Raw genomic sequence first — 19768 nt, 5'->3', positions numbered from 1 at the left:
TCTGAAAAGCATGCAAGCAATGAAAAAATATTTTAAAATATTCAGGATGCTACATACAGTCAACCTGTACGCGAGCTTCAGATGTGCCACCAGAAGCCATGATGGAGTATGTCCCAGTATCTTCTCTGGAGGCGTCATCAATCACCAAGAAGTGTTTGGTTCCCTCACACTTAACTCTGTATCTGGAACGTACTCCTGTTGGAACCTCCACACCGTTCTTCATCCTGAAGGAGGAAGGAGTATTTTAAATACTGACATGTACAAACACTCCATGGGTAACTGAGCAGTAAGCAACTCACAAGAGCTTAAAGAGTTCTTAATAAACATGTTTCCCTGTAACATTGATGGTTTTATATTTAGTGTTACACTGTGACACTGACTCCCATCAAGATCATTTGGAAAGCTTACAAAACTTACAAATATCTCCTTTCATTCATAAAGCAATCTGTTATATATAACCTGATAACATACAAATATAAAATGCATAGTTTACTCATAGCATCTTTCAATGGTCTTTTTTAAAAGCAGTCTTACCATTTGACCTGAGCACCTTCCTCTGACACCTCGCACTCCAGCTCAATCCTCTCATTCACCGTGGTCTTCACAGGCTCAATACCTTTAACTATCTTAACTGGTAACTCTGTAAGACACGAGAAGATGCAAGTCAGATTGATTGGCAAGTTTAAGTACAATTTTTCAGACATCTTTGATTATTGACATTTAATCGAGATACCTTTGACGAACAGCTCTGTGGAGCACTTCTCGTCTCCTGCAGCTACAGAGTAGGCTGCGTCATCATTCATGCCGCAGTTGTTGATGACCATAATCCTTTGTGTGCCTTTATGCTCAAAGATATACCTGAACAGGAAGTCCATTAGTTGCATCACTGCTTACCTAAGGAAACTGTGGTAACATATGGCAACATACTAGCCAATATACAGTAGTCCTAAGATATGAATGGATATTGTTCCAATATATTAAATGAAAGAAAGGTAAAGTTATCATTAGAGTTGGTTACAGAAACCAAAACTTACTCTTGAAATCACAATGCAATAGTGTGTACAAAACTGCAATGTCATTGTTCAGTCAACATGCATCAAATGCACTGCACAAAGCCAGAAATCAGACTAAACGAAGAAGACATGGTTACACCAGAACTGTGACATGGTGAAATGAAAACTGACTGTATGGATGGACTTACTTCCTTTGACTAAAGATCAGCAGTGGAGCCAGAATTGAGCCACAGACAGGAAGGAGCACCATGATATTACAGACAAATAGACAGACAGGTAGACAAAGACAGAGAGACATCATGCCTGAAGGGGTACAGTATGTAGGCAGCAATAGTGTTACAACAAAGAGAAACAAAAGAGAGAAACAGACAGTGCTTTATAGTAAAGTCTTCAGAACAGGGAGCCCTGGAGAAAATGCCACAGGAGACCAAAGCCAGAAAACAGCAATAACCTCCCAGATGGCTTTAACTTTGCATGGCTTTGAACAGACCTTTTGTCATGATCTTCCCTGAAGGACTGTGTTTGGACTTCTGTTATTTATGTTTGAACACTTTTTTTTTACCTTATGTTTGGACTTTATTAATTTCCTGTTTTATTTTGAAACTACTTCCTGTCTTTGTCCCGTTCCCTCCTTTGTGATTGTCTGCCCCGCCCTAATGTGTTTCACCTGTGTTCTATCACCCTTGCCTTGTGTCTATTTAGTCTCTGTGCTCCCCTTTCTCTCCTTTGTCAGTTTGCCCTGTTTCACTCTACTCCTGAGTTTCCCTAGTGTTTCTGCCCCTGATTCTTTGAGTATTTAGGTTTTTCTGTTGTATCCTGTATTGCCCTCATTTTGGATTTTGAGTTTTCCCCCTATTCACCGTTTTTGTAAGTTTCAGTTTTTTCTTCATTTATTAAATCACCTTTTCAAATAGTCCTTAAAACTACATAACCTGACACCTTTGTGTTCATGTGCGTCATGTTAGGCATGAAATTTATCTAGTTTACAACACTACTAATCTGTAATCCCATTTCCAACTATTCCAAGATTCTGTACACAAACGCTTTTAAAGGCAGAATCGATGTCTTTCAACTACAATTGGTATTGGCATTAGCCTTATGATCAAAGAGCAAGAGAGAGATATGCTGCTTTCTATGAGATAAAACGGGAATGTTTGAGTTTAAGAGACAGCTGGAACAAACTGTAAGCAACAAGCATCATCAGCTTCAGAATTAACAGGGCAAACTGTGGCTTATTTAAACATCCACTATATTAGAATCCATTTAGAGTAATGCTCTCCTTTTAGCCCTGCTTTGGTCTCCACCAGAAATATCTGGCTGTGTAACTGTTCCACAATGTTCATCATCGTTCGTGATGTCACATGATATATGGTCGTTTGATTCATTTAATATAAAAATATTAGTAATAGCAGCTTAAAGTTTTAGAATTTTTAGAACAATATCTGCCTTCTCACTGGGATATATAAAAATATTTGAAGATTTGTTACACTACTATTTTAATTTTTTGCTGTTGCTCACTTTGTCTTGTATTATGATTCCTGAGTCTTCACATGTAATCAATGGGTAAGGATTGCACCAAAAAGATGGTTGCAAAACATGAAAAGCAATTACTTTCATATCCTTTCAGCCGAGTTTTATTATTTACTATGTGATTTTAGCATCTATTAAATCTGTATCAAAGCCAGACTTGGTTAAAGACCTGTGAAGGAGGTACCGCCTTTTTCCTGTACAGAGGAGGACATGTACAACAGTTAATAGCAACAATTGACATCTTGCACTACATTTACACCCAAATGTAGCTCTGGAGCCATTTATTATAGAGAGGTCAGTGAATTCATAACCATCCTAACAAATATGTGGAAACTGATTTAGAGCCACATTAGAGTCGAGAGAATGTTATTTGTTGGCAATGGTTCACAGTGCGGAGGAATAAAGACAGTGATGGTGAAGGTGAACACCAGTTCTTACCAAGCCACTACTATGTTTTAATATATTTCTGTTGTGGTATTTGTAAGAATGTAGACCTCAGTACGTGTGATCCGCCTTTGAACTTGAGTTAATCAGGACAAAGACTGAAAAAAATCTGTGTGTGGAATAAAACATGTGAACCATTGTGCTTTTGAGTGGTCAGAGCTACTACCAGAAAAGTACAGATATATGTTGCCACAAATGAAAGACATTTTTAAATGCCTTTCATTTGTGCGGTGTTGAAAGGGAGGAGACGTAGACGGTGCACAGAAGAGAAGGTCATTGCATACTTAGGAGTGGGCCTGATTTCCTGTCCGTTCTTGTACCACTTCAGTTCAACAGTGGGGTCAGCCAGATCCACCACCAGGCGGATCTTTCCACCTTTATCCACCTGGTAAGCTGGGTCCAGCTTCTTTGCAAAAGCTTTGACGAGACAAAAATAAGGTAAAAAACAAAAAGTTGATATTCCTACATTAAGGCTGATTTTCATCTTTCAACAAAAACACTGATTTATTTACCTTCGGTCTTCTTCTCCTCTTTTGTGATCTTCTTCATCCTCCGCAGCAGACCCCTCAGGTCTGTGATGCCATACGTAAAGGCAATCTTCTCATACTCGTCTGGACGGGCGTTCTTCAGGATCTCCCACACATCCACCTCTGGAGTGTCATCCTGCTGTTTCGGCTCCCTAGTGGTGCCGTACACGAAGGAACAATGTGAGGGAAGGTGTCCGCAGGTTGGTGTTTGCAACGTGTCCTGAGGAACAACTCATTACCCTCTAGGATAAAGGACTTAGAAGCACTGGTAAAAGTAGATTTCCATCTGGCTCTGAGAGACGACGCTTAACTTCTACATTTATTTTTATTACTGGAATGTTTTTCCATAGTAATGTGCTGAGGGTTCCTCAGGACATGTCACACAAAGGGATGGGCATGGTGAGCTGTCTACCTGCGTTTTAACATTGGCTCTGGAGTCATATGTTAACAGTGACAGGGTAGCAGCACTATTAATACAAAACACATAGGTGTTCTCTAATCTATTTAGAACTTGCTGTTGGTTAATTGTGACTGCATGTTTTTTTAAATTCCCCCTAGGATTTCCTACTAAGTGTTCATGATAGACTCGCTGAAGAAAACTCAGGATGGATGATGCTTCATAAATAAGAAGTACAGAAGAAGAACTCGCAGCGTTTCTTCTACACTGGTAAGAAAACAGCTGTTAATGCTAACGTTTGCTATGTAGCACTAGCAAAACTTACAAATAGCTCCATTCAAGGTACCCCACACAGACCCCAAAATAAAGTATTTAATAGAGTTTCCTCTTTTTTTTCAGATAACTGAGCAGTTATATTTTCTGTAAATTATATTTCCCAACATGAGCATTGAACTCTGTGTTGAGAAATGCTATAAATACCGACTATGTGTAGGTTTTTAATTGTAGACCCTAAAAACCCCAGGTTGCTAAATGCCTCAAATTTCCAAGGTAGGACAAGGTAAGACCCTGTTGCTGTGAAAGAACATTGTCTGCTACATAAATGACTCGCAATTCAAAGTTTTTTCATTAGAAAATTTTGTGTTAGTGTCAATATATTGATTTTAAATTGTCTTTGCCTTTTCATGTTCATAATTGACTTGTTCGTCAATGTTAGATTAACCTAATCATGTATTTATCTGCTCGTTGCATTTATCCATTTCTAACTATTAGTATCTGGGGACCAGGTCCTGTTCTGAAATACCACGTATCAGGGTCTTTCTTCTAAGTAGGAAACAGGAAATTTGAGATTTCCATCCATTTGCCATCCGTACAAATGAAAGGGAAATATTAAATGAGAGATACAGAGGAATTTGGGGTTTGGTTCTTTTAGTTTGTCCACTGCTACGACTAAGACTAAGACTTTTATTTTATCAGCATTGTAGGATTAAAATAGCACACAGGAGCAGACACAGGTCAATGAGGGAGAGTTTTCGTTCTTGTAAATGTGTCATTCAACACACTGTTATGGTTGACTTTTCTGTGTAATAACATGTTGATATGCAGCATGCAGGGATTTAGGGGAAACCTGCAACAAAGATTTTTAACAAGGACTTGTGTCTTTCCTATCGCTCCTATGAACTGGCCCATCCCTTTGTTTGTTGTTGGTTTGAGTGATCACTTCAGAGATGCTCTGACTCTGTTAGATGATGAATGTGTCTATGGGAGATGTTAGCGGAGGTGTTAGAGGAGATGTCCTGAGTGTATCCATTAGTTTTTTCATTAAGAACATTCAGTCAGTTTCTTTCATAGACATTCTCTCAAATGTCAGAAAGGTTGGAGGTGAATAGCATCAGGTATTATTACATTCTTTGCTTGTATTTCTCATCTGTTTATTTTCAGGCAATTATGAAGGAGGCCAAAATAAACATGGTGGTATTTGTCTTATATTTCTAAATTGAAATAAAATGACAATGTAGCGATAACACTATTTTACAGCATCATTTCTCTATGGCCCATTAGCACATCATTAATGATCCAAAATGGCGCTCTTTGCTTCATAAGGGTGGCGTTCATGGCGACTTCATGGCTTGGTGTAGAGCGGTCTCCTCAGAGTGTTTATGATGCAAGGCCCATTTCCATCATTACTGATTGCTGACAGAGCAGTTAGGAATGCTGCCTTCAAATGAAGTGTTACCGTACTACAATAGGCCAACACTCTTGCTTGTCCAATTCCTAGAGCTACATATCATGCTGGGGACGCTACAGGATTACAGTACTCACCCGCAGTAAGGTCTAATCATTTAAAAACCTATGGTTTTCTCTCTACTAACCTTTGATTTCTGAATATGTAGGGGAGAAGAAGAGACAAGCCCAAAATAAATGTATAATTTCGCCAGTGAACAGTGTCACTGCCTAAGTGTATTTGTACTGTATAATCTCAAATATTCCTTATGATGTTCATTTTGAGCCACCACAGTAGCTTTGGTATAGCACAGAGGTTTTCAAACTGTGAGGCACACCTCGCGGGGGGGGGGGGGGGACTCAGATACCGCACAAGCTGAAAGGAAAATGTGCTTTCAAAATTTGCACTCCTTCTACTTACTCTGTAAAATCAGACTATACAGACATTACACATGTATCTCTAGATTCACTGTGACCTTCCCTTTCTGAGGATATCATTATCTTTCATGACCATTGCAAACATCCATAAAGCTGCTTACAAATCATAGTAAAAAGGCTATACAACTCCATACAACGCCAGAACTTGTCTGATAGTCATCATGTTTTTAAGTTTACTTCACTTTCGAAGTAATCCAGTGATTTTGCTACCTTTCTAAACGTTCAATAATGCCAATTATCAAAATGTAAGAAAATATAGGCTGCAAAAGAAAGAAACAAAAAAAACAAACTTGGCTTTAGTTGTAGCTCATAGCTAACTCTATGTGCTATGTCCATGAGTGTGATTTTTCTCTCAAGTCAAAGTAAGACAAAGAATATCAATAGGAGTAACAAAATCCATTATTATTAACCTCTTTTATGTTGTAATATCAATATTTTTTGTCATTTAGTAAATGGGGGTGCTGGGAGTGGGGGAGTGCAATTGTCAATCAATTTTATGTGAGGGGGAGCCCACAGAATCAAGACTTTGAAAACCCCTGGTATAGCATAATGTATCCTATGTAGACATGTACTTGCCACTTGGACAGTAGCCTAATACAAACCAAATTTACAAAAGATAAAGAGAAAGTAAAAAAAAAAAAAAGCTCATCCAAAAAGGGGATTAAAAATACTGAAAAGGACAAAATCCACTCAGGGTTGGGATGTGATTCTCACCTATGTTTAAGGAGACCACTAAAGTCAAGCTCCCCTGCATCTTCTTGTCCTTCACTGCTGTTGTTAACAAGGAGAGATTAATAAAGATTTAATCAGAGATGAAACAGCTACAGCTACTAGAAAACAATGCTAAAAGAGCAATGCAAAGCAAAGACTCTGACTTCAATCAATGTGTTAGCTCTAAGCTAACACGATTGGTGCTTACACAAAATTCCCTTTTTTTCGCCTTTTTTCTGGGTAAAAGCTTGAAATAAAGCGGTTTGTGTAAGACAAATCAAGAGCTGTCCCAGCCAATATTACCACAATGTCGAGGCAATGTTGAGGCAACATTACTGAGCAGCAACATTGTGATAATGCAATGACTCTAGGATGCTTTGCATGGCTTTCCAGACGCATTGTTTGGAGGGAGATTCAAAATGCAAGAGTTGGCCTTTAATTACACATCTAGTCAGCTGGTTGATTTGTAATTACCTTGAAGAAAGGTTAATGACATTATCACAACCATCTTGTCACACTTATATGAAATAAAGTAATATTACTTGAAGGTGAAATGTTCATAGTAGCGCCTCGTTGAACAGCACTTTCAGGAGTATTTATGGGAATAGATAACTTATTAGAGATTCTGTTCTCTAAAATAGTTTGTTCAGTTGAAGAGAAAAACAATAAATAGTTCTGAATACTGCGTGCTGTTGACTCCTTCAGAATATCTGCATTTCTTGTAGCTGCATCATGTTCTTTTTATTACCTTCTTTTGAAAGCTGATCGAATATCAATACTCTGTGACTGCTCAGCTTCTGCAAGACAATAAAACACATATGCTAGGCTGCATTTTGTCCTATTTTTCCCATATATGTGAGGATGAATATAATACACTTTGTTCCTCTGACAAACCTTTAATTTCCAAGTCAAAGGAACAGCTGTCAAACTTGTCCTTGTAGGTGACCTCGCACCTGTAATTCCCAGCATAGTTCTCTTTGGCCTTGATGATGTTCATCTCAAATGTGTGGATCTGCCAGGGGGTGATACATAGGAATTGGAATAGCTGCACCATTTGCATGTAATGTGGTGCTCACAAGCTCTTGAATGGCAGTAGGGGAGGTGGGGGTGGGTGCCTTGCTGTACAGTACCTTGGTGAGTCGGTCAAAGGTCTCTTTCAGCTGTAAGTGCTTCCCTGTTTTGCTGGCCAGATCCATCCATTTTCCTTTGAACCACTTGATAGTGGGTTTGCGGAGCAGATCTTTGGCCTCCACCTTGGCGACAAAGGTGATGTCTCCACCTTTGGACACAGAGAGTACAATATGACTGATTAATCATTAAAACTCACAATAACAATCACATTAATAACGATGCTGAGACCTTGGAAGTTGTCATAGAGGGTAGGCTGTGTAAGTTTCAAAAAGCGAAATAACACAATCCTCCTATTGTAAGCACCCTTGCTCATTTTAATGCAGTCAGATATTTTGGCTGTCCACAACCCTATGACAGTCTTATCAATGTGTGGAACATCTTCTGTAGTCTCTCTTCGTATTTGTCTTTGCAAACGTCTATTTAGTGTGCTGTCGCTCACCCACAGGGACGGTGCCACTTTGAGGTTTCTCTATCAGCAGGATGGACAACGGTGGCGTGTCAACGGGCTTCTCCAGTTCCTCTGGGGCCTGACCCTCTCCCAGAGACCACACTGGTTGGTTAGGAGAAACACATACATGACACACAGATCTCCATTGCCACTGTGTAAGAATAATACAGTAAGGAATTCATACACCCACCTTTCATGTTTCATCTGAAAGTTTTAGCCTTACCAGAGTAGTTACAAAGACGGACAGAAAGACTAAAAGACGCACATCTTAATGCATTTTCTCACTTTCAACAATCGCACCACATACAGCAGCAGAATTTAAGCTAGCAACATGGAAAGCATGAAACAGATGATGTGAAACGCAGAAAGGGCACTAATTTCCATCATAGGGCACATAGAAATATGAAAACATAAAAATGGTTTATTATGGAAACTCATGTTTGACAGTTCTTCATTTTCCTGATGCTCCATTCTTCTGTGCAATCCTGGAGGTCTGAATGTGGATAAATCATGTTGTTATAGTTGTTACCCAGATCTTGTGGATGTTGTTAACGTTGTGTGGGCCTGTCTTCACATTTTATGCAAGTTCACCATCGACAAAATTTTGTCTACCAAATGCTGCCTGCGAGGATTGATTTGACCAGCTATGTACCGTGGGTAAAAAACGAAAGCTGCTTTTCTTGATATCAGTCTAAATTCCTTTTGAAAAAATAAACATAATTACTGTAACAGTCTTTTTTTTTGACTGCTACTTAATTACCTGAGTCTTTTCTCCCCATGGCTGGCAAAGGGACGCTATCATCTAAACAAAGACAGAGAGAAATTTACAGCATATTGTAAGGAATAGTACTGTAAAGTCCACTGAAGCAAGCACACACTCAGAAAAGGTAAAACCAACAAGCAAAGACTTGCAAGCACTGGCTGGAGGAATTCTGAATCAAAAGTCTAACAAAAAAACATCTATTCTATGCTATTTTTTGCTTTTAGACTATATTTTGAATATTGATTGAATGCTGATTGTTGATTTTTTAGAAAAAGTAGATATGACCGATCAGAATTCCAAATGTAGTCACATAAATAGCAATTTAGGTGTACAGAAAACTAAAATACGGGATCATGTAACACCCTGAAATTAAAATTAAAAAGGTAGAAAATCAGCATCAGTCCATTAAGTGATGTATATTAATATGTTAGCAGGGAGATTTTGAAAATCTTCACTTTCTTCTGTTGAAAAACTAACTTCCAGACACACAAAGACATCTAGAGATAAACATGTCTCCAGCATGTTTCCTATGTTCAAGACAGTGGGTCATTCTGCTTCAGAGTGAGCTGCTGGTTTGGTTGGTACTGGTAAATGGTGGTAGGATTTAACAGAGGGATCTTACTAGGCAGCTCAACTGAGAGTTTCTTGAGTGAATTGGCATCCTCTGTGAAGAAAGCACAGTTGTCATTGAAATTAATCAGGATAAACTCAACTGTTGTGGATGGTTTGATGAATGTTGTGTGTACATCAGTGTGGGTGTGATTAGCAACTGGATGCTTTCCATTCAAAAGCTTAGGGAAGTGGCTGCGCGTTCGTCTTTTCATTTCATTTAATTCGTATTTTTCTGTTTTTGTATTTTTGATTTTTTAACACCATATCACATCCTCTAAGGAGGACTGTTGCCTAAAACTGTTGACAGGACACCTACAACAAAGTAAGTTGTAAGTGCTTACTTTTTCTATTATGATCTTTGGCTGAGCCGCAACAGCGAGGCCAGCCTTATTATCCGATTATCGCTGACTGACTGAGTGATCATAACTCCACAATTGTTCTTTCGAATGCAATGCGATTGAATTCGTGTTTCTCCATTGGCTGTTGCACTTTCAAAATGAATTGACCCAAACAGTTTCTTTTTCGGGTGGCATTTACATCCTGCAGTGTTGCCAACATAGCGCGTTTGAAGTGCAGAGAGTAGGAGAGAGGCAAACAGATAAATGGCTGAAACCGACTGACCCTAGTTAGAATGCAAATAGCCAATGATGCACTCTCGACATATACAGGTTTTGACCTAGTCTTGTTTAATCCATAGAGGTTTTGTATTTGTAAAACTTTCAAACAGCCTAGGAAAGTGAGTTTAATCTTTGTGACGTCATCCCAATATATGGCGGGCAACACATTGTTTTACAAGACAAAATAATTCAAGGAACCGGTTGGTATGGCAAGTGTACTGTATGTCTGTTTCACTTCCCCTCTGTACACAACTGCTTTATTAAGCTTTTTAATAGGAAGCATCGAGGATCGTCTCTGAGACGGTCCCAAATGGTGTCGTAAATAATTTAAAACTTAGCAATATAATTTACAATACTCATTTTCATCTCTGTACATTCAGTGATGGCACAGTATTTAGCCAGGCTTAGCGTAAAGACAGAGGGAAAGTTATGTTAGCTTAGCTCAGTCAAAAGTGCCTTTAAACAACTCTAATGTACAAATTCTTTTTTTTTTATGTATAAACATTTAAATAAGATATTTTAAAGCTGTTGGAAGGCAATTTTTTTCATTTTACTTTTCACTTTGACAGAGGCAAGCTGTTCCCCCTGTTTCTGTGTCCAGTGTTTAAGCTAGGCTAACTCCACGCATACATCACTGAGCTATCTTTGGACGCACAGAGTTGAAACTGATATTGATGTTAAGAAAGCAAGTAAGAAAATGTCCTAAATGCCAGAGTACTTTACAAAAGCAAATAAATAATTAAATGAATAAATATGGTGTATCAACATAAAAAGGAATACCGCTCAACATATGCTCAACATTTCGTTAGCATGATCTATTCTCTTACAGTAGCTATAAATCAAAACAAAATTGATTGATATTTAATCAGAAGCATTCCCTTTTAACAGATGTTAAAATATTAACAAATAATGAGCATTTGTATTAACATGCATATACACAAAAACACATCCATGTATTTATTTTATATACGTAATATATACATGTGAAATATCATTGTCACATCTATACCTTTATTTGAGATAAATAAAGGTTGATGTGCATGTATTATTCTGTAGCATTTTGCATGTAGAAATCATACATTTACTACATGTATGTCAGTGCACATAGCATATATAGTCTTTACAGATTTGACATGAACATCTGTACAAAAAATATATAATTTCAGCTGCTGAAGACTAAAACAATAACCACGAACCTCACATTTATTTTTTAGTGCCCTGGCACAAAGATATAACCCCACCATGTAACTGACTGATTATTGCCATACAGAACATACTGGTAACTTGTGCTTCAACTTCAGAGTAGGCTACTTTAATGTACCTCCCAAAAAGCAGTCCTGCTGAGTGCTCAATTGCAACCGTCCTCAAAGAGTAAAGGTGGAAGAGGAATAAATTAGGAAGTATTAAGGGTTGTTATGAGTACCAACCTGCTTGAGATGTTGGGGATGGGACAGTGGCTGCATCATCATCATCTGCAATAAAGGCGTCATTGACAAATAGACCCACCTATCAAAAAGCTCCAAGTCCATCACTGGCAGGCCAACAAGACACAAGGCTGGCAGGCCAACAAGGCCATTGATCATGCTAGACAAGACTTTGAATGGATCATGACATGCAGCTGTTGGACAGGAGGAATGAGACCAAAATATTGACCGTTCCAAATAAAAACATTTAATGTATGTCTGAGAGATGAAACAGTGTGCTCACAAACGCATGAAAAGCTTTGTGCTCGTTGTACTCACTGCCACAAGCTTCTCAAGCTGCCGTAACAAAAGCACAAGCTCGCTCACAAGCACACACACTGGTATATCATAAAAAGTAAATAAAAAAAAAAAAGAAAAACAAAAGCTTTATCTGCCTCCACACAATGAAGACAAATTCAGCTAAAGACACTATGCAAACAAAACTGATAGAAGGTAACCAGCTGGCTGCCTTGACAGCCCTATATTTAGTGTATGTGTTTGCCTGTTTCTGTTGCCTCGTTCTGCCTATACATTCATATTTCTTCATTACAGAATAATGCATTTGTTGAATGAGTTTGATGACTCACCTTGCATACAAATTGCATCACCTTCAGTTTGCCTTTTCAGTTAGTCTATATTAGTCTCTATTTCTGAAGTCTGAAATCTTAGACACTGCTATTAATGTGCCAGAGCACCATTAAGTTCTCAGGTGCAAGTGGATTTCTTTTTTTTTTCTCTTTGAAGTCTGCATGCTTTAAAGGCAAGTTGGCATGAGAGCATTGTTTTAAAAGCAAATTATAAATCAATGCATGGCTTCAATCAGTCAGAGTGAAGTCCATAGCATTCTTAGCAGGGAAATAAATTAAATCTATTAGCTTTTACTACTGCAACTAAATCTAGGTTTTTAAATCATGTAAGATAAAAAAGGGCAGTTTTCGCCAAGCTGCTGAGCCATGTAGTGTGCAACTGAAATGACTCAAAAGACTCTCATGGCTTGTTTCAGTAGCATTTGAACTGCTAGAGGGGTAGAAACGTGCACTTTGACTAGGAGAGACATGGGAATGATTCATATTTAAGAGGAATACTTACCAGGTGGTGGGGGAGAGCAAGGGTCCTCTTCCTTTACAGTGGAGTTAGCGGACTCTGCTTGCTCCCCAACCCCACCAGGCTGTGGTTGGTTTGAGCCATTCTCAGTGGGACTCGGCTCCTGAGCCACCACAGCCTGTAATGGCTCAGGCTCTGGGGGCTCTGGTTTCTTCCCATCAGTCTCTCCTGGCTCTTTCCCCTCTGCTACCGCCTCTGTACAGCAGACAAAGCGCCAGGCTGGAGCAGCAAGCATCGAGCACAAACACTGGCAGCCTTGCAAGACGATGCTTGCTCAAATGAGGCAGGTATAAATAGCTAATGACCAGATAGCGACAAGCCTCAAAAGGTGAAATCTGACATCCAAAATCAATACATCTAATTCAACAAAATCAATAAATTAAAAATACCATTAATAAATTATTGCAGCCATGGTGTCTTGTGTTGTGATAGTGTTTGCCAATGGACTACTTCTCTGGTCATAGCGTATCTATACTGTAAAGTGATCAAGGAGGCATGGATTTACTGACCTGCACAGAATGTATAAAATTTAGCATATGGAGGCCAAAAATTTAATAAGTGTTCAACAGTGCTTTTGTTTTTAACTATTATTTATTGATGTCTTACTTTATTCACTCATATGATCATCTTTTTGGAGCTGCAACAAACAATTACAATAACATTATAGACAACAATTTTTAGCATCAATTATTCTGTCGATTATTTGCCAATTAATTGATTGATAATTTGATCCATAGAATCATAAGATCTAATTATCATAAGATCTAAAGGTGACATCTTCAAATATCTTATTTTGTCCAACCAACAGTGGAAAAAACCCAAAGATAATCATCTAAGGGCACCAGTTAATATTACTTCGGTCAAGTCAGTCAATTACGTCAGTTTCTGTCCTCCATACCGGCATATTGGCTTTTGATTGAGTTGAACAGAGTCAGTAAAATCCAGATTCCCCCAATCCCTCCACTGCACACCTCCTGTGTGATGACTCAATATGTCAGTCACACAAATACAACAACAGCCACAGCATTAGTTAGTGACAGCACCAAGAACCAAAGCAAGTACATGTCGAGCAGTGCAGGCATGTGGATATCTGCACAATAAGTGGGGTGGTTTATTAAGTGCTAACCTAATTCACTTTTTGTGTGATCATATGGTGAACTGAGCTATCATACCTCCACAAGAAAAGTGCAGATTCAGGTCTCTCAGAGTGAATTAGGGGAAAAAAAAGTTGTGATGGCACACACCAAACGAACACGTGATGTGAGTGTGATGTGCAAAAGAATAAAACATTCTTGGGGCAGATGAAGGGGTCAGGATTACCCACCTGGGGGTGGAGAAACCTCCAGGGAAATCTCAGGTAAGGGCGGTGCACTTTCTGAGCATGTGACAAATATAGTGGTGGATGGAACAGCTGCTTTAATAAGCACAAAGCTTCAGCATCTACAACGCCTCTCTCAGTCTCGCACTCAAACACACAAACAGACAGAGCAATGCACAAATGTGTACTGACACACACATCGAAGTCCACCCACCTGCCTACATGGCATTCACACTTTCAGACCACCCTCACTGCTGATACATACACATGACACACACAGGAAAAACCCGTCACAGATTGAATCGCATCGTTAACTACCCTCCTGTTGTACAAACTGTGCTGTTAATATGTCAAGATTAGAGGTTTGGAAAACTCGATATTCATAGTTGATATGCACATTAATAAACACACCGAGTTAAAACTCTATCAAGACTTAAGGCTGGATCATACTTAATCCTTCCGTCAAGGTGTTGTGATGGTACCTTTTGCTTGTTGTAGCACCAGCACAACACTAGCTGGAAGTGTCATGCTTCGTCAGGCAGTATTGTGCATTCATTATATATTATTATATTACTATTACACACTTTGAAGTACGACGTGCTTGCATTGGCAACGAGAGGGATTGCATTGAAAATGGCTTGAAATTCAAGTTACCACTATACAGTATATTGTATGTATATAATACTGTAGCTTTATCCTGTTTCTGCTTATAAGGCTCCAGCCCCAGTTGTTTCCGAATGTTTTATAGAGTTTTTAATATAACTTTAATGTGGTGTCATTTCCCCTCAGTCTTAGCTACTGGGGAAATATCACCATCTACAGGTCGCCCGACATCTAGAGGAGCGCTTGGGCTTCGCTCAGAGAACGCAGTGGTTTCATTTTTGGCCCTTTTAAGTTCGGGCTAAGCCCCGAATGTTCACAATATCTGGCTCCGCCCCTGAATTCAGGGTCCACCTGGTTCAGTTCACAGCGGCGGGCTTAGCTGCACTGCGAGGGCCGGAATTACTTATTGCTGCTGCGCACAGTAGGATAAGGCTGAGCTAGCGCTTGTTGGACAGTACCTCCAATTCTTTCTATTCCTACATGTGTGTGTAAGTGTGTGATGTGTGTGAGTATGGACACTTTAGAGATATATTAACATCTTTGACAGAGATGGCTTCGTAACACAGGTAATATGAGAATAATGAAACTAATTACTTTTTAATTTATATTTTTCTAGTTACTTGCCCAACACTGGTTATTACCCCCCCCCCCCTTCCGAACATGTTGGAGCCTCAAGATGCTGCAGCTCCAAGGTCAAAGCCTAGCGCCGGCAAAAAGCCAGCTGCATGCCAGCACCTTGCTCACATGGGAAGGCGGGGGCGTCAGCTGAATCAACAGAGAGGGATCAGCTGGCTGGCGAGAGGAATGTCAGAGATGCTGACAGCTCGGTCGTCGCCACAGATCGCTCTGGAGCACAGCAGCACGTCCATACTGCCGACTATTGGCTCCACATTTACACTCCTATGCGGCTTTGTTTGCACATTCACGCTACGTGCGCGCCTGTGATCGTCCTGTTACATATGAAGACCTGCTCAGTTTTTCTGTGCATCTTATTTGATGTGTGCACTTTGACTCAGGTATTCTTGTCTGAAAGTGTGTGACATGTTTCTTCAGCTTGTAAAACTACCCATGTTTTTAAGCTCAATATTGATGACTGTACGTCTGCTCAACTGCATACACTGTGCAGCTATAATCTGCTAGACTGTGAGGTGACAGGAGGAGATTACATGTCTATTGCCGTCCACTCACCTGGCTGGCCATTTGGCGTCCCATCTGAAGAAAGAAAAACAAAAAACATCAGGGTCAAACAGAATCAAGATCCCATGCAGTAATGCTCTAATGCAATCACTCAAACACGTCCTTTCACTTGTGCACATTGACCCTTTTTTTTATTGATATCCATTCACCACTAAGCCATATCGTCTTTGCTTTGGATGGCTGTCTCCTCATGCGTAGACACCATGAAGTCTTAACTGATTATAATGGAGGCCCCCATGACACACCATTTGTTTGCCCTCTGCCTTGTCTAGACTTACAAAGCTAATCATGGGGGGGGGCACAGCAACAGAAACACGTTTGGATACGACATTCAGAGTGAGTAACAGGACTCAATGCAGGGCCTCAGCTGATCAAAGCATCCATACGGCCCCTCGGCATGCAATGATGGGGTTAAAGAAATTAACCTCCTTTTGTTATTAGTGGGTTAATGGAGCATAGAGCCGTGAGAGGTTGTACACATGGGAGCGTCAGACAAGTCATGCAACATCCGGGGCAACTGTGTATTTATTGTTCTTGCTCAGCTTTAATTTTCTGTTTCCAAAGCTGTTGGATGTTGTTGATGATGAAGATAACATTAAGATCATTCATGGCTTTGATTGACAAGTCCTCCAAATGATCAATACTTTTTAATTCAGTCTCCAGTACATTGCGAAATGTGTGAGCATTTTCTGATCTGATCAGTGGGGCAACAACATTTTTCAGTACCTTCTGAAACCATTTCAAATCGCTGTTAAAAAAAGAAAAAGTGTTTTCTGATCTGACACTTCTAGGATTAAAGTTTGGTCCGGTTCAGGTTTGGAAAAGATCTTTTGTTGGGGTATAGGAACTACTTGATTAAGGGCCTTGCAAACCTGCACAGGTGTTGTTTTTTGGATGATTAGACCTCAGCTCAGGTTTTGAATGTGAGGTCATCAGACTCAATGGACTGATTAGAATGAATGATGAAGATGTAATTTATCCCACTCTAACAGGTGCAACAAAGCTAACAGTAGAGTCCAGGACACATCAATCAAACAATGTGCAGACACCCACAGAGACCTGAGAAGTGATCACTTCATCCAAAATCAATGAAATCACCTGTGTGGGTTTACTACAGGTGTGCAGGGCTTTTTAGGGAACCTTGGTTAAAAGAAACCAACGTTGCCTGAGTTTAAGTCTGACGTTATAGTGAAGATACGACACTGTGGGGCACGGGCTGAAACTGCTGACGTTGTGGGAGGACCTGCTCGTGTACATGCGTCTGGTGTTGTGGCAGTGCGCCATCACTAAATCCGATCAGTCATCCAGTGTCAATCATTAATTTGAGTTTAGCATGTGTGAAAAGGAAAGGAATGGGAAAAAAGATATGGGCAGAGGGATTAGCGATTCATAATTGCAGTGACAGCAGTTGACAGCTCTGTTGCCATCACATGTTCGACCATGTCAGGCTGAATTCTTCAGGGAAGCCTCTGTGCTTATGACTCTGTGTGTTATTCCCCTGGATCTGTCTGTACCAGTAAACTTTTATTTTATTACATGTTTAATTTCATGGTGAACGAGATCAAGAGGAATATCATTTCTTCCTGTTTCAACCTCGTTTCTTCTGTAGTCTAAGGGTATAAGTCATAAGTCATCTTTTCCATGGGGTGTGTCTATGAAAAGGTCTCTCTTGGGTTGGGGGAGGGGGTCGATGGGTGGGTGTGCTGGGCATGTCTCCAAAACACATCTGAGACATTTTTTTTTTAAATACAGAGAGAGAGACAAAACATCAAACTCAAACTGTATCCCACTTTCTCCATGTAGTTACTGACTGTATGAACAATGCCAGCCGGATTTTATTTTGAAATCCTTTTACATAACACAACTGATACTCTGAGACTTGAGAGACCTTTTCTCTTTCTTCCCTTCATCAAGAGTGTTTTGCAGCCAGTCAATGAATACTGCAACCCTAACTCCTCATATGTGCATTAACTATGCACCATTTTTACCATCCGTTTTCTCCCTTCGCTTCTTCGCCTCTGATATCCCTCCATTTCTAATGATTCCCTCTGAGCATTCCTTGTCAAAATTAGCCGCACTCCCACCTCACTTCAAAACAATGTGTCGCTGGCCACTGGGCCACAATCCTGCAGGGTCACATCATGCACCCGAGAATGAGCCTTGCTCGCTCTCTGTCTCATCACCATTGAGATAATGAGAGTGGAGAAAGGTTTTGTTTTACCTCTGAGGACTCCCAGTGCAGCTGACAGGGCTGCAGGTATTTTCAGCTGTTGCTCCTGCTGGCGCGCAGACTGAAGGGCTCATACAGGCTCTGACATGAGCCAAACTGCCGGCAGCTTCATTTTTCCTAATATAGACCTTTATTACTTTAATAAAGATGAGCTTACATAAATGATAGCGTGTTTGCCCTCGTTGTGGTTCTGTATTTTACTTTGACTCCTTGTTTGATGTGTTTCTGGTCAGATGAGGATTATATCCTGGAACTCCTATGAGACTATAAGCGTCTGTATGCAGAATGAGAGTTGTAGTTGGGTGGCAATTAGCTGCTGACAGGCTTTCCCCCTGTGTTTTACCACAGGTTTGATTTATGAGGCGGTATCCCATAACACAATGCAACAGTATCAGAGGACAAAGCCCAGGGAGAGTATGGCTGGACCTCAGTGACAGTAAATCTCACGAGGTGAGGACACGGGCTTCACCACGGGTGAAACCCAAAACGCAGTTGTAGTGAGGACAGTACTATAAGACCGGCGGGCACAGGGTCAGAGGTTTGATAGGGAGGTGGCCGACCTCTGAGTGATTCATCCTTAACGGAGGGTGGCAGGGAGATGTCTGTTTTGGCGTGTGGCGCAGGAAGGGTGGGGAGGGGGGTTAGGTGGCTGCGGACGGAGATGGCAGGGAACAAGGGATGGGGATTAAAAGTGCACTCATTCTGAACTATTCCAGGGACAAGAATCCTGGTCCCAAGAGATCTGCGGGCGACTCAGCCAGTCCGTCATCTCTGGTTCGGACTTTTTAAAGGCTTGAGAGTGGGGTGTCTGAAACAACAGCTCTGGCCTCCTCCTCTTCAGCTGTTCAGACTCATTTAAAGAACAATACTTTTCTACCCTCATTTATCTGCTGCTCTTGGCTACGCTGCTATTTATGGGTAGGGTTTTTAGCAGACTGGAATCTGCTGCCTCTATTTCTCCACAGCTTTGTCTCTGAGGGGATCAGAGATGTTTAAGGCAGTCGATGGACACTGTGGGGGCAACTGCACTGTACACTATCGCCAGGACAAAGGTAGATAATGACCCAACTAGAGACTGGGCAAAACTTTAAACAATGTTGATTGGGATTTTGGAGCTTGCAGCTGGCTGTTTAAAGCTGTCAAGCCTCATCGTCCTGGATGTATCAGTGCCAATGAAATAGCTTCAGTACACCCAGTCTTGAAAAATGCAATCTCCTCTCTCCAAAAGGAAATTGAGGCCACTCAAGTTTCTTTTTATATAACCAAAATTTCTAATGACAAATTTGCCCCAACTGAAAAAAGAAAACACCCCCAAAAAACCTCTGCAAGAGGAAACGCAAAGAAGGAAATCTCAGTGAGAGCAACAAAGGAAGCTGACAAAAAAAAAAGAATGTGTTAGTTTCTATGTGCAAATCAAGTCTGATGTGATACAGACAGATCAATGGTCCTCTAGAGGATGACGGGTTTATTAAAACCTTGTGTCAGCTCTCATCAGGAAGG

The 19768-nt window shown here is 40.3% G+C and overlaps 1 protein-coding gene across 1 annotated transcript in view; it reads right to left on the bottom strand.

The window, feature by feature from the left end:
* mybpc1 (myosin binding protein C, slow type) overlaps nt 1–17322 on the bottom strand; it is a 31456-nt gene extending 14134 nt beyond the window's left edge. Inside the window, exons 1-19 of the mRNA XM_022749111.1 lie at nt 17199–17322; nt 16030–16053; nt 14245–14295; nt 12906–13115; nt 11781–11825; nt 9747–9788; nt 9122–9163; nt 8353–8463; nt 7913–8061; nt 7677–7794; nt 7531–7579; nt 6786–6842; nt 5783–5791; nt 3500–3666; nt 3272–3404; nt 1202–1210; nt 734–858; nt 535–640; nt 58–224 (exon numbers count right to left, since the gene is read on the bottom strand). Of these exons, the coding sequence (XP_022604832.1) occupies nt 58–224; nt 535–640; nt 734–858; nt 1202–1210; nt 3272–3404; nt 3500–3666; nt 5783–5791; nt 6786–6842; nt 7531–7579; nt 7677–7794; nt 7913–8061; nt 8353–8463; nt 9122–9163; nt 9747–9788; nt 11781–11825; nt 12906–13115; nt 14245–14295; nt 16030–16053; nt 17199–17322 (1738 nt within the window). The remainder of the gene's footprint in view (nt 1–57; nt 225–534; nt 641–733; nt 859–1201; nt 1211–3271; nt 3405–3499; nt 3667–5782; nt 5792–6785; nt 6843–7530; nt 7580–7676; nt 7795–7912; nt 8062–8352; nt 8464–9121; nt 9164–9746; nt 9789–11780; nt 11826–12905; nt 13116–14244; nt 14296–16029; nt 16054–17198) is intronic.
* Between the last annotated feature and the right edge of the window lie 2446 nt (nt 17323–19768).

The sequence above is a fragment of the Seriola dumerili genome, unplaced genomic scaffold (assembly GCF_002260705.1).
Source record: "Seriola dumerili isolate Sdu_G_001 unplaced genomic scaffold, Sdu_1.0 BDQW01000138.1, whole genome shotgun sequence".
NCBI lineage: Eukaryota > Metazoa > Chordata > Actinopteri > Carangiformes > Carangidae > Seriola > Seriola dumerili.
Note: the sequence above shows the minus strand (reverse complement) of the source record. Positions and strands in the feature narration are given on the sequence as shown.